The 15256-nt window shown below is 40.2% G+C and overlaps 1 protein-coding gene across 2 annotated transcripts in view; it reads right to left on the reverse strand.

Annotated features, from left to right (window-relative positions):
* Window positions 1-15256, reverse strand: part of HERC4 (HECT and RLD domain containing E3 ubiquitin protein ligase 4) — a 107416-nt gene that overhangs the window by 67647 nt on the left and 24513 nt on the right. For both annotated transcript variants that reach the window (XM_077454254.1, XM_077454253.1), the window contains exons 8-10: window positions 9644-9804; window positions 9495-9571; window positions 4180-4304 (exon numbers count right to left, since the gene is read on the reverse strand). In XM_077454254.1, coding sequence (XP_077310380.1) covers window positions 4180-4304; window positions 9495-9571; window positions 9644-9804 — 363 coding nt within the window. The remainder of the gene's footprint in view (window positions 1-4179; window positions 4305-9494; window positions 9572-9643; window positions 9805-15256) is intronic.

Below are 15256 nucleotides of genomic sequence, written 5' to 3' on the forward strand. Positions count from 1 at the left end.
CTACCATGCACAGCTGCACCAGATTCTGAGTGCACCAGCCTTAGTAAATCTACCCCACTGTCCCTATATTGGATCTGCTAGGCACAGACAAGATGCTAGGGACTTCTCTTTAAAATGAACAATACAAATACAATCCACATGGGGACATGTCAAACTATTTGTGACAGCAATATATAAAAATTATAGAGGGGAAATTAATTATGTGATCCCCTGCAAATTTTGTAAGTTTTCCCACTTACAAAGAAATGAAGGGTCTATAATTTTTTATCATAGGTGTATTTTAAATGATCGAGACAGAATATCAACCAAAAATCTAGAAAAGAAAACACAATACAAATGTTATAAATTGAGTTGAGTTCAGTGAGAAAAATAAGCATTTAATCTCCACGCAAAACATGACTTAGTACTTGGTGGAGAACCCCTTCTTGGCAAGCAAAGAGGCAAGACGTTTCTTGTAGTTGGTTACCAGGTTTGCACACATCTCAGGAGGGATTATGGTCCACTCTTCTTTACCGATCAAACTGCCCTAAAAGAGAATGTTTCCACCTTTGTGATTGATTGTGGGGATGGTGTTCAAGGGGTTATAGTACATGGTGAGTTGAGTTAATGCCAAAGAGCTACATTTTGGTCTCACCTGACCACAGCACTTTCTCCCAATCCTTCTCTAAATCATTTAGATGTTCATTGGCAAACTTCAGACGGGCCTGTACATGTGCCTTCTTGAGGAGGGAGACCTTGCAGGTGCTGTAGGATTTCAATCCATGGCGGCATATTGTGATACCAATGGTTTCTTTTTTGACAAAGGTTGCAACTAGCTTGAAATCAGTCACAAGCTCCTCCCGTATAGCTCTGGGCTAATACCTCACTTTTCTCATGATCATCTTTACCCCAATGAGGTGGAACTTTGCATGGTTATTTTGTATTTATTCCATTTGCAAATAATAGCTCCAACAGTTGTCTCCTTTTCGCCAAGCTTCTTACCGATGGCCTTGTAGCCCATTCCAGCCTTGTGTAGCTCTAAAATCTTGTCCCCGATATTCTTTGACAGCTCTTTGGTCTTGCCCATGATGGTGGATTTGAATGGAAGAAAAAGATTCTGTCTTTTATACACATAATGCGTAGTCCTTAGGAGCCCCTCCTAAAATTGACAGAACTAATCTGTGCACAACACGAGGACATACTGAAGCCAGTCTGTAAGAACCAGAATTGTTGTTGGTTGGTAGGGGATTAAATACTTATTTTATTCACCGAACTGCATCTCAATTGTATCATGTGTTTTTTCTGGATTTTGGTTGATAGATATATTATTTTTTTGTTAATTTAAAATTTATTTAAAATTACTCTATTATTTAAAATACACCTATGAAAACAATTGTAGACCCTTCAATGCTTTTTAAGTGGGCAAACTTACAAAATCTAGAGGGAATCAAGTAATTATTTTCTCCACTGTAAGTGTGTGGTGTGTATATATTTTTTAAAGTATATACACCACACATATCGCAACAGTTAAAAATATGTGCTCCATAATTTTCTGATAAAAGAAAAAAGGAACAATGGCGCTCAGTCAATCGATGCAAATCGCATGCTTATTTAAACTGAATATATTGAATAAGATAATAAATCTCAGTAAAAGGTCTTCATAAGACAACTGTCCAGCAAAAAAATTGTTTTAGTCACATACAAGGTGCTCACAGGTATACAATCAGTCCAAAATGCTGGGACTTGCTGGACAGACAAGGGATAATGTGTGCACATCCACAGAAGGCTGCTTTTCTCTGGAGTGAAGCCAGCTCATGTCATATAAAGAAAAAAAAAACAATAGAAAATCTCCACTCAGTAAAAAGGTGCTTTTAAACCCTTACAAACCACTTTGACCTACAGGTAAGCCTAGATTAAGGCTTACCTGTAGGTCCAAGAAATATCTCCTAAACCTACACGGTTTAGGAGATATTTGCCAAAATACAGGAACCACTGTCTACGGCGCATGCGCCGTAGACAGCGGCGCACAGGCGCACCGAGCGCGGCACTGTCAACGGCAATATGTCGCGATTGGCGGCTGCCGTGCGCATGCACAGGAGTGACGTCATCGCGGCTTTGTCGAATGAAATCAACAGAGCAGCGAGACCCACCAAGATGATGGATGCTCTGGACTACGGGGACAGCAGTGACTTCGCTGGCTCCTGTGTCAGGTAAGTGACACATAATGGACTACTATGTGATGCATAGTAGTCCATAATGCTTTACATTTGCAGGGAATGAAAGAGGAAGTAAACTCATCAGGGTTTACTTCCTCTTTAATCCATAATAAACACACACACACACACACACACACAGGAGTAACTCCCGGATACGCCGATGACTACAGTATTTACTCCTGTGTGTGCCCAACTTTCTGCATGTCAGATGTAAGTGACAGAAATATGTTTTATTATGTATTAAAACACCTTTTACTGAGTGGCGCTTTTCTATTTTTTTTTTTTTCTTCATCATTTTCTGATGGCAGTCAGGGCCATCATCCCTCTGCATTTGAGAACTTCCGAGATCCCAACTGTTTACAAATAGATTTGGCAGCTAGATAGTATCATGGATTTGGAATATCTACTGGTGGTCGAGCATGATAGACTAGAAAATTATACCAGTATATGGGCCCCTTGGAGTGTTTTCCATAATTTACTGCAGTGTCAAGTTACTATATGGAATTAGGATGGTGTTTATGTGGTGCAATAGCAGAGAGGAGATTTTCTTGTGTGTTTTGATGAAGGTATTTAGTAAAAACTACGTACATTATGTACAAGTCTTTGTGATTTCCTTATGCAGCCATCCTACAAAGGTTTTTAGCAAACCTATGTGAAAATAAAAATATAGATTTTAAAGAGGGAGTTCCGCCGTTTTTTTTTTTTAAAAGCCAGCAGCTACAAATACTGCAGCTGCTGACTTTTAAAATAATGACACTTACCCGCCCAGCGCGCCCGCGATGTCGGCACCCGAAGCCGATCTCTCGATCGTCTCTCGGGTGCTGCTGCCGCCGCCATCTTGGGTTTGGGAACCAGGAACTGGAGCTTCATTTCCCGGTTCCCTACTGCGCATGCGCGAGTCGCGCTGCGCAATAAGGATGGTCCCCGGTGTCTATGGAATCCGTGTCTTTCCCAACAGGCAGCGGGGGACCTTCGGAAAGGGGCGTAGATTCTGCGGAAAGGGGCGTACCTTCTGCAGAATCTACGCCGGAAGTGGGTGCAGATACCTGTACTGTACAGGTACTTGCACCCCCCTTCCCCCTGAAAGGTGCCAATTGTGGCGCCGGAGGGGGGGAGGGTTCCAATGAGCGGAAGGTCCACTTTAGGGTGGACCTCTGCTTTAAGGTTTTAACTTTTGGAAAACAAATAAAATCAGGACTGAAAAAAAATTGTGTGTTGCAAAGTGGAAAACTATTCTGTAGTCAGACTAATCAAAATTTGACATTCTTTTTAGCAACCATGGATGCCACTTCCTTCAGACTTAAGGAGAGACGGACAATGCAGCTTGTTATCAGCACTCAGTTCAAAAGCCTGCATCTTTGAGGGTATGGGAATGCATTAAGCCCTGTAGACATGGGCCGAAATCCCGGGCAACATTGGCTGCCTCAAAAACTGTCCCACATTCTGCCCTTGTGTATGGCGTCCAGTCCAACAGAAGCCGGTTGTTTGGCCAGCTTCTGTCTGAAAACCAGCAGCCGATCAGGTCCCAATCAAAACATTCTCACCGCACCGATTGGAGTGTTCTGGCGGGAGGGAGATCACTGTACTAAAGTTGGATCGTTAGTACTGTGGCTCAGTGACAGTTTTTTTTTGTTCAGCCCCCTAGATTGAAGAGAGAAAAACTCAGTGTGTACCATGCTTTAGTGCGGATGGAATGTGCAAACTGCACAACTGGAAAGGCACAATCAATGCTGAAAGCTATATCCAGGTATTAGAGCAGCATATGCTCTCATTCAGATGGTATCATTTTCAAAGAAAGCTTTGGATATTTCAGCAGAACAGTTCTAAACTGCATACTGCATCTTTGACAACAGTATAGATTTGTAGAAGAGTCCAGGTACTTAAAGGAAAGGTGACTTTTCTTTTTACAGCGTTTACAATCAACCAGTGTGCATGAGGCCTTAGGAAAAATAAAGAAAATTGTGTTCATAGACAAAAATCTTACTTTACTATGTCTGGAGGAAGCCTTCCAGATGAGTAAGTCAACCATCTCTGAATGAGCTCTTCATTTATGGTCCATATACCTCTGGAATGGCTACGGGTTCTGAAGTCATCTGGAGGAAGGCAGTTCTAAAAATGAGAAACTTAATGTAATGCACTGACATAGGGTAGAATCATGCACTTCCAAGCTGACCTCAGACATGGGTGACCAAGTAATATGAGATCTAAAGGATGCACACAATAGCAGTAGAAGTAAATAGGCCACTCACCAGATCCCAATGGCATATGCTTGGTGGAGATAAACAGAAGCAGTCTCTAATATACAGGTTGCACTGATAAAAGAAATGAGCACCAGCGAGGCTATGTAGAACTCTGTGATAAACACGGACAGCTACTACACTCACTTTATCAGGCGTCGCTCGATCTCCGTGACCCAAGTCTGCCAAGCAGAATATCCCCCTGGATTAATACTTTGGCTGGTTTATTAAGTTAGAAGTTCAGGCACTATAACTCTTACCTTTCAAATGATGTCACCCCCACGTCTCCTCATCGTGATGCATACAGAGTAGTACAAAGCGCAATTTAAATATATTTTTTACATACCGTATTTAACGGTGTATAACACGCACTTTTTTTCCCCCCTTAAAATCAGGGGAAAATCACGGGTGCGTGATATACGCCGATCCTCCATGATTTTTGTGTGATTTTCGAGCCCTGGGCGGCTTTCAGCCGCCTTCGGCCCTTCTCGTGGCTCTCGGCCAACTTCGGCTGTTCTCAGCGGGCGAAAGCTGCAAAGACGGACAGGCTGCACGACAAGGCTGCAAATGACACTGATAAGGCTGCATTGATGGGCATTTAAATGTAAGTTTTTTTCCTTAAAATTCCCTCCTAAACTTGGGGTGTGTGTTATATGCCGGCGCGTTTTATACGCCGATAAATACGGTAGTTATTTTTATGTGGTCACATGAACACAAAGCCCTGCACTAACGGGGTTGCGTGGAATTGCTCTGGTGGCTATGGCCACTGGATAGCTTCCACTCGACTTGTCAGATTTACACATGTTCTTCCCTGCTGTAGCAACTAGGAGCATGTGTGTAAAAAACAAAACAAAAAAAAACAACCCACTGCTGCAGATGTACAATCATGGCCAAAAAAAGAAAAGAAAAGAAAAAAGCACCCCTGCATTTCTGGCAGATAATGCACCACGTCGCCCGTAAAATTGTTGCAATTACAAATGTTTAGGCATTCTCATGTTTATTTATTTTGTTTGTATTGGTAGGACACAAAAAAGTGGAGAAACAAAAAGCCAAAAACATTCCATGCAAGACTCCAAAAAAGGACTGGACAAAATTATTGGCATCCTCAATTTAATATTTGGTAGTGCACCCCTTAGAAAAATAACTGAAATCAATTGCTTCCTGTAACGTCAATGAGTTTCCTCTCTACTGGTATTTTGGACCACTCTTCTTTTGCCAATTGCTCCAGGTCTCTCAGATTGGAAGGGTTCCTTTTCCCAACAGCTGTTTTGCGATCTCTCCACAGAGATCTGGACTGGACTCCAGACTCATTGTTGGCCTTTTCAGTACTCTGCAGCACTTTGTCTTCAACCATTTCTGGGTGCTTTTGGAGGTGTGCTTTGGGTCATTGTTCTGCTGTAAAACCCATTACCTCTGACTGAGACCCAACTTTCTGACACTGGGCCCTACATTGCACCCCAGAGTTGTTTGGTAGTCTTCAGATTTCATAATGCCATTCACATGATCAAGACATCCAGTGCCTGAAGCAGCAAAGTAACCCCAAAACATCAGTGAACCTCCACCATGTTTGACTGTAGGGACTGTAATCTTTTCTTTAAAGGCCCAATTTCTTTTTCTGAAAACAGTACAATGATGCGCTTTACCAAAAAGCTGTCATTTTGTTTCGTCTATCCACAGCACATTCTCCCAAAAGGAATTTGGCTTCCTCAGGTAAGTTTTGCCAAACACCAACCTGGCTTTTTCTATGTTTGTGTCATCAGTGAGGTCCTCCTGGGTCTCCCACCACAGTGTCCCCTTTCATTCAAATGGTGGCGTACAGTATGAGCTGACACAGTTGTATCCTGACGGTCAGCTTGAATTTGTCTGAAAGTGGATTGTGGTTCTTTATTCACCATTCGAACATCCCTTCCTTGCAATCTTTGATCAATTTTTCACTTTCAACCACATCCAGGGAGATTAGCTAGTGTCACAGGCTGTAAACTTTTTTGACAATGTTGAGGAAGGTGGACACAGGAACATTAAGATCTCTGGAGATGGACTTGCAAATTTGAGACTGAGCATTTGAGAACAAAAATTGTGGAAAAGCATGGACAGACAATCTTGGCTGATCCTTATTTTCTCCATACCCATGTGGCACACAGAGAGGTAGACTACATTTTTCATATTTTAACTGATTGCTGGTGTGATTTCTATATTCCCAGCACGTGTTAATTGATACAGGTGTGTTTAATTACAAATTACAGGAGCCTTACAAACTTGGAATGCAATTATTTCCTAAAATTTTGAAAAGGTGCCAATAATTTTGTTTTAAAGTTTTGCGTGGAATGTTTCAGATTTGTCATTTTGCTTCTCCACTTTTGTGTGTCATACTAATACAAACAAAATAAACATAAGGATGCCTAAACATTTGTAAATGCAACAATATTCTGGGCAAAGTGGTGCATTATCTGACAGAAATGCAGAGGTGCCAATATTTTTGAACATGACTGTGTGCCATATGGTAGTGAAAAGGGGGTTAAGCACATCTGCACGATATTGTTTTCTGCCCTTTAAAGGTATGTTTAATGGTTAAAATTATGGTTCGGGATTTTCAATTATGTCATCTAGAAGTATGTTTTAATAGATAGTCAGGGATTTTAAAGATTTAAACCTGTATCATGGGTTACCTTATGAAATCAGGTATATAAAGTGGCTTTTCGGTCTCCCATCAGTGAAAATACACACACGTAACAAGGTAACTATCTGTGGTTAAAGTGTCAGTGTGCAGGGATACTGTACTCAGCAGGCTAACTTTAGAGGTCACTGGATGTACCGTGAGTAGTGGAACTGCCAGTAGACCACTTTAAAGTTAAATACTCTGCCAATCATTCTTTATCAGAGTAGCTTATAGAAAAGAGAACTCCTACTTTTATTCTCCAGATAACATAAGGATTGTGAGGACTAGAATACCACATCAGTTCTTACATTCTCAAATGCTGAATTCCTATACGATTATAAACTTAAAGACAGAATGAGTTCTTTCTAAAGATTTTGCTTTCAATTTTTGCATTTTTCCGAGAAAGGACATACTGACTCTGAATTACGGTTCATGGTCTTGGAAGAAGTCACCCGGGATAGAAGAGAGGGTGACAGGATTGTGAGGCTTAAGAGGAGGGAGGTTTGGTGGATCAATAGATTGATCATACATTAAGCCCCAATGGTATGAATAAGGATTACGATCTATATCTGTTTCTCTGATGCACTGGTCATGATTAGTTAATTGTATGTGTGTAATGTTATTGTCTTATCCCTTTTAGAATTTGGCTAGGATAAATAGATATCTGAGGACTAGCCGATTATAATATATACTGTACCTTTGATGAAGGATACCAACGATCATGACTGAATGGGAATCAGTATATATTCTATATGTATATAATATATGATGATCTTGATTGATTGATATAGGCTTATACCGAAGGGGTTAACGTTGAACTACTGTGATTACATTGATTGGTGATTTGGGCCGTACACCTGTGTGGTATACCCTTGATTGTTATATTTGTAAGATAGTGTGGGTAGTAGGATGTTATACAAGCAAGAGATAGCCTGGACGAAGAGCAGTTGCTTGCTCGGAACTGTACGGTGGCTACTGATACTATTGGCAGTTACTATGTAACTATTCCTTTATTGGATTAAAGAAGATAATGCATTGAAAGCACGAGTCCCATTGTTTTTCCTTGAATATTGATTGGTGGAGGATTGGAAGTTCCACTTTGACGGTACTTGCTAAAACTACAATTTAATAAGAGAAGGAAGTAACCTGCCCTAGGTTTGAGAATATATTATTATATTATTATATATATATACATATATACACACACATACATACATACATACATACACACACAAACTTTTGTGTTTGCCCCTATTTATCATGAGCTGAATGCAAAGATCTATGTCTTTTTCTATGTAGACAAAAGGCCTATTTCTCTCAAATATTGTTCACAAATCTGTCTAAATCTGTGTTAGTGAGCACTTCTCCTTTGCCGAGGTAATCCATCCACCTCATAGGTGTGGCATATCAAGATGCTGATTAGACAGCATGATTATTGCACAGGTGTGCCTTAGGCTGGCCACAATAAAAGGACACTCCAAAATGTGCAGTTTTAACACACAGCTCAATGCCAGAGATGCCGCAAGTTTTGAGGGAGCGTGCAATGGCATGCTGACAGCAGGAATGTCCACCAGAGCTGTTTCCCTTGAATTGAATGTTAATTTCTCTACCATAGGCCGTATCCAAAAGGAGATTTTTTTATAATTTAAATTATATATATATATATATATATATATATATATATATATATAAATAAAAATTAAAAATTGGGCCTTAAAGCCCAGCTGCAACACATATGTGTTTATGGTGTTTCAAGCCTCTGTGCAGAAAGCCTACTCACAACACACTGAACAAGCCTGTCACCGACAATTCCCCATCACCGTTTGTGAATGAGCAGGCTCCCAATCAGGTGACTGATGTGACAGCTAATCATAGCAATCACGTGATCGGGAAGCTACCTCCACCTCCCAGCATTATCATTTACTTATAGATTGCTGAGAGGTGGCAGGAAGGGGTTAATGAAGTATAAAAGCGAACCCATAAAAATGTCCTTATTTGCTATGTATGCCATGTTGACAAGCTAGAAGATTAGGGATAAAATGTGCATAGCATAAGAGGTGCTTCATATTGCTGTAACACAGCACATTATTAAGACCAAGTATATTTCAGAATTTCAAATATGAAACAGTTATCTTATTATGACACTTCTTGGCTGTCATAATGGACGATTTTGGGAGATTGTGGTGTATGAAATGTCCTATGACACTTCACCTGCATGTCTATATCAGAGGACCTACTGTAGTGAAATGTAGTTTTAACCCAACAAACTAATTTCAGGTACAAATATCTTCTGCTGAACACTGCAGCAGCAAAACACAGTTAAATGCAAACAGCATGAAAAAAGGTAACATCCTCACATAAATAAACCAGCCAAAGAAAAAAAAAAAAGCTGGTTTCTTAAAATACCTTTATATGAAAATAATGTGCAAAACTTTGGTCTCCACCAGAATATATCTTCTTCACGCAGTAATACCCGTCCACATCTAAAACATAAAACAAGGCAGTTAGCCAGAAGGAAAGTGTACAGCAAAATGAACACCAAATATGGAACCTACCCTGAGGTAGCTGGGAGTAATCACTATGGGATAGCCAGTTTCCCTTTACAGTGAATGGACTTTTTCTATTGCACGTAGACCCAGTTCCTAATTGCCCATTGCCACCTAGTCCAAAAGAGTAGATGCGCCCGGAAGAAGGAACAAAAGCTAAGGTGTGTTGTCTATGGAGGGGGAAAGAGGACAAAAGTTACAATGGACTCCTCAAGACAACATTAAAACAGATTTAATAAAAAATATTTTGCAGCCCATCTAAAAACACAAAGTTATAACAGCAGCCTGAAAATTATTTCAGAAAATAGCTACTGATTTAAACAGGGTGGTATGGCTGTAGAATAGAGTGAACATTCTGTGCAATGAAGAATTTTCTCTACCTAGAATGACATTAACTTTGTTTAGCCCACACAAGAGAAAGATGGCTGATCGCTGGATTGCATACTAAGGCCTCATGCACACGAGACGCAGGTGAAAACTCTGTTTAAAAAAAGCTGAAACGCGCGTTTTGCCGCATTTAGACGCGTTTGCGTTTATAAGCGTTTATAAAGATAACATCACGTAGACCCTCCCCAAGCTCTCAAAGCATGTTTTTTTAACTATTTCTGCTATTTTGATCAGAGTGAGCAGCAGCAGCATAGAGAGCAGTTGTACACTTGCATTTGCCTCTCTTTCTGTGCAATATATTTTGAAATGGATCCCATATTGAATATATGTCAGGAAATGCTCCTGATGTTGCTCTTGATGAGACAGCAACGTCGTCACAAATTTCGTGAGAGGTCCAGAGTCAGAGCTCATCGATATTGGACCCATCCGTTGATGGGACAGCGAATGTCCGTTGAATATTTCACAAACATGTATGTGCAGCTGCGTACCTACCCCAACAAGTTTTTTAATTTTAGCCGGATGTCCATTGTCACATTTGATCTGCTCTTAGAAAAAGTACGACCTGGTCTGACATTCGTGGACACCAATATGAGAAACAGTGTGTCACCAGAGGAACGTCTGTTGGTAACGATCAGGTATGTGTATATATTTATAAAATATATTTATCTATAGATGTACAGATGAATTTTTTTCTCTGTCCTTTATTTAAAAAAAAATAATGTCTATTTATAGCAAACTATCCAATTTTTTAAAATATCTAAAATTTTCTTGTGCCAATTTTACCCCTAACAGCTAACCCTATCCCTTACACTAACCCTAAACAACCCTAACCCTAAACAATAACCCTAACCCTAACGGATAACCACTTACCATAACACCCAACCCTAATGACCAAATTACATTGCCGCAGATGGTCACAGTTGACTTTGAGGCCATATATCTCTGATGCAGAAAAGTGCATGACATGACATTGGGTTCCTGGCAATAATTGGCCCCAAGATATGGGCCCCCAAAGTCGGGTCGCAAAATGTCATTCTCTGATGCAGAAAAGTGCATGACATTTTGTGACCCGACTTTGGGGCCCCCTATCTCGGGGTCACTTGGTGATAGGAACCCCATATTTAGATATGTTATAGTGCTAGATCCACAGTGTCAACATACTAAATTTGGGATTCCTGGCAATAATTGGCCCCAAGATATGGGCCCCCAAATTCGGGTCACAAAATGTCATTCTCTGATGCAGAAAAGTGCATGACATTTTGCGACCCGACTTTGGGGCCCCCTATCTCGGGGTCACTTGGTGATAGTTTTCAGATCCAAAAAACTGGGATGCCGCGTTTAGCCGCGTTTTGCGTCTGAACCCATTTTTTTGCTTCTGGAAAAACGAGGTTAAACGCAACTGCATAAAAACGGCAAAAAACTAGACTGTGTGCATGGACACATAGGATAACATTAAATGAGTTCAGGGGCAGTTGAAAAAAGTGTCCAACTGCATCTGAACACGCGTTTAACTGCGTCTCGTGTGCATGAGGCCTTAGAGCATCTAAGTGCCACCCTGTATGCTAATCATGAGATGTGTAATTTTATTTTTTTATTTTTTATATAAAAGGAAATTATGGGTTTAACTGAGGGGTTGGTCACCAATTTAAAAACTAAATGCAGTTTTCCAACAAAAAAAAAAAAAATTTATAAATGCACATCTTTTTTGCAGAAAAGAAAAGGGAGGCATTTATTATTTTTTCCTACAGGAGCCTGGAAAGCACTGCACCCACGGTCAGTAGATCACGGGTGCAATGTGGGTTTCTACAGGCAGGAATGAGAAATTTTCACTACCCCTGAAATAGCTAGTCACACAACATAGGTTGCAAGTTTAAATCCAGTCTAAAGCCCCATACACACCATCAGATTTTCTGCTGATTTTTGTCTTCAGATTTACCATGTAGTGCAAGCGCCTGCCTGACTGCAAATTGAAACTCCTAAAGGTTTGACCTCATATTATATGGTTTTGGTAAATCTGAAGGGAAAAAAAAATCTGCAGAAAACCTGATAGTGTTTATGGGGCTTAAAAGAATGCTTCTATTGTGCAGCTATCAGTATGGTAACTGGAAGAGTGCAAACATATGTACAGGAGACACCATTAGTATTATATAAAAACTCAGCCATACCAATTGCTGCAACATTGTGATAATCATGTTAAGAAGTGGGGATCTTCTGCCTGACTTAATATACAAGAAAAAAAGTTAATTTCTGGAATTAGAACCTCATCTGTTAAAAGTTTGCTGAACCTGGACCTACTGCATGCCATACTTTTTTCAGTGTATACTACTGCAACAGGGTGGTGTGAACTAGCCTGATAGACAGTGCATTGCAATGTAAAAAGTACAAGACCTACGAGATAAGGACTTACAGCAAGCTGTCTGTTATGGCTTTGCAGGGGCTGAGCACTATCTATATCTCCCAGCTCCCCACACATGGTGGCATCAGCTATAGAAAATAATGGGCAAACTCCAGAGTGTCACAGGCACAGCAGTTGTACAACCCCAATTCCAAAAAAAGGTGGTAAGCTGGGTAAAATCTACATAAAAACAGAATGCAATGATTTGCAAATCTCATAAACCCATTACTTTATTCACAATAAAAAAAATATCAAATGTTGAAAATTAGAAAATGTACCATTTTAAGAAAAAAATAAGGTAATTTTAAATTGAAGATAGCAACACGTCTCTAAACAAATTGGGACAGGGCAAAAAAAAAAAAAAACGGCAGAGTAAGTGGTACTCGAGGAAGGGCTGGAAGAACATTTTGCAATAATTGGGTCAACTGGCAGTAGGTCAGTAACATGACTGGGAATGAAAAGAGCATCTTGGAGAGTCAGAGTGTTTCAGAAGTAAAGATGGCCAGAGGATTACCAATCTGAAAAGCTGCGTCAAAAATAAATAAATAAATCACAAAACCATTTCAGAATAATGTTCCTCAATGTAAAATTGTAAAGACTTTAAATGTTAAGTTCACCTTTACAGAAAAATCTGTAAGGTGAATGTAAACATGACGCCCTCCCCAACCCCCATTGTTCCGTTGACCTTGAGCGAGGCGATCACCAGCACGGACACATCGGGTCGCCCGGTCAGGGACTTAGAAATCCCCACGGCTTAGTCTCCAAAACGTACCTCATCAGGATTTACATTTAGGATCATTTTAATTGGTCGGCGCCGACCAATCAGAACCCGCGGAGCCAGTCCTGCCACCCGGGTGAAGAAAAGATTTAAAATCCCCTGACTGGTAAAGTGGCGATGCGATTGGTCAGAACGATTGCTGGACTCCAGGTTGCAGGACTAGGGGGGATGGGGACAGGGTCCAGTGTAAATTCACCTTACAGATTTTATAATCTACAGTACATGTCATCAAAAGATTCTGTAAAAATCTCTGTGCGCAAGGGACAAGGCCAAAATGCAATACTGGATACCCATGACCTTTAAAGTGATTGTAAACCTTTTACCACAGCTACAATGAATATCTCCTAAATCTGCATGGTTTAGGAGATATTCCCCCTGTATCTGCATGTGACGTCATTGGCACGTGCCGTTGCCGGGGGCTTCTCGATCTCAGGTAAGTATGTTATGCATACTAGCTCATAATGCCTTTGTCTTGCAAGTTTTTTTTTTTTGGTTGTTTTTTTCTAGGGTTTACAACCACTTTAAGCCCTTTAGACGGCACTGCATTAAAAACACGTGTGATTCTGTGATGGACATCAGTAATTCAAAAAAAAAAAAATTACCGTCTGAACACAGTTCACCATGCCATCCAAAAATGCAAGGTAAAGCTCTATCATGCAAAGAAGCCATATCTGAACAGGATTCAGAAAAAAAAAAAAAAAAAAAAGTCTTCTCTGGGCCAAAGCTCATTTAAAATGGTCTCTTGCAAAGTGGAATACTATTCTGTAGTCAGAAAATTGAAATTTGATATTTGTGGCAAGCGTGAGTGCCATATCCGGACTAAAGAGGAGAGGGGCCTTCCAGCTTGTGATGTTCATCAATGCTCAAAGATATATTCAGGTTTTAGAGCAGCATATGCCCCCATACAGACAACGTCTATTCAGGGTGTGTAGGGGATTCTGGGAGCCTGTGTCAGCTCTATCGTGATCATCTCTGGACAACACACATACCATACACATTGTTATGTAATCCGTGTGATTTGAAAACAATATTCATGAGCATAACTGCATAAGAGGGAAACTTAAGACAGCTAAAGTGCATACAGTACAAGATGATAGAGTCTTGTGCAGATAAATGAGAAGTCATTATATTTAAACAGGGTTCCACTATATGATCAATACATCTATAATATAATTTAGTATTCTTTATACATATGCTATAGAAACAAGTCCAGGTATGTTCATAGACTGTTTACCAGACACTGTATTTGGATGACATGTACTGGGATTGGGGAAATTCATAATGTTATTGGACATATTGCAATCCCTAATGTAATTGGATAAAAGTGGTTCTGTAAGCGGATTGTTCAGTAATTAATGACCGAATGGTAATTAGAGTTAACTTCTTATCTTAATGCACTATACACACAAATGCACCGAGATAATTGAGTTGGCGGTTGGGAGTTCTTCCACAGGGGCCTTACATTCTGTGTGCACAATAAATCCTTATCTGAGCAAAGACCACTTTGCATTCTGGTTCTTGAATTTGACTGCTGCAGGAAAACCACTTATGCTAAACGGCATACTGCATCTATGACAACAGCATGGCTTCATAATAGAAGAGTCCGGCTGCTTAACTGGCCTGCCTGCAATCCAGACCTTTCACCAATTGAAAATATGTGTTGCACCTTGAGATGAAAAATAGGACATAGAAGACCCAAGACTGCTAAGCAGTTAGAATCCTAAATCAGGCAAGAATGGAAAACCATTCTTCTCCCAAAACTCCAGCAACTAGTCTCCTCAGGTCCCAGGTGTTTACAGTGTTGTTAAAAGAAGAGAGGATGCTACACTGTGGTAAACATGGCCCGGTCCCAACTTTTTTGAGACGTGTTGCTTCCATCAATTTCAAAGTGTCCCTTTTCTTTAAAAATGGTACATTTTTTCAGTCTAAACATTTGCTATGTTTTCTATTGTAAATAAAATATGGGTTTATGAGATTTGCGAATCATTACATTGTAGATTTTACTCAGCGCCCCAAATTATTTGGAATTGTTGTTGTGGAATGACCTACAAAGAAACATCTT

Source organism: Lithobates pipiens, unplaced genomic scaffold (genome assembly GCF_037356315.1).
Source record: "Lithobates pipiens isolate NorthernLeopardFrog02 unplaced genomic scaffold, aLitPip1_a1.2 Scaffold_25, whole genome shotgun sequence".
Lineage (NCBI taxonomy): Eukaryota > Metazoa > Chordata > Amphibia > Anura > Ranidae > Lithobates > Lithobates pipiens.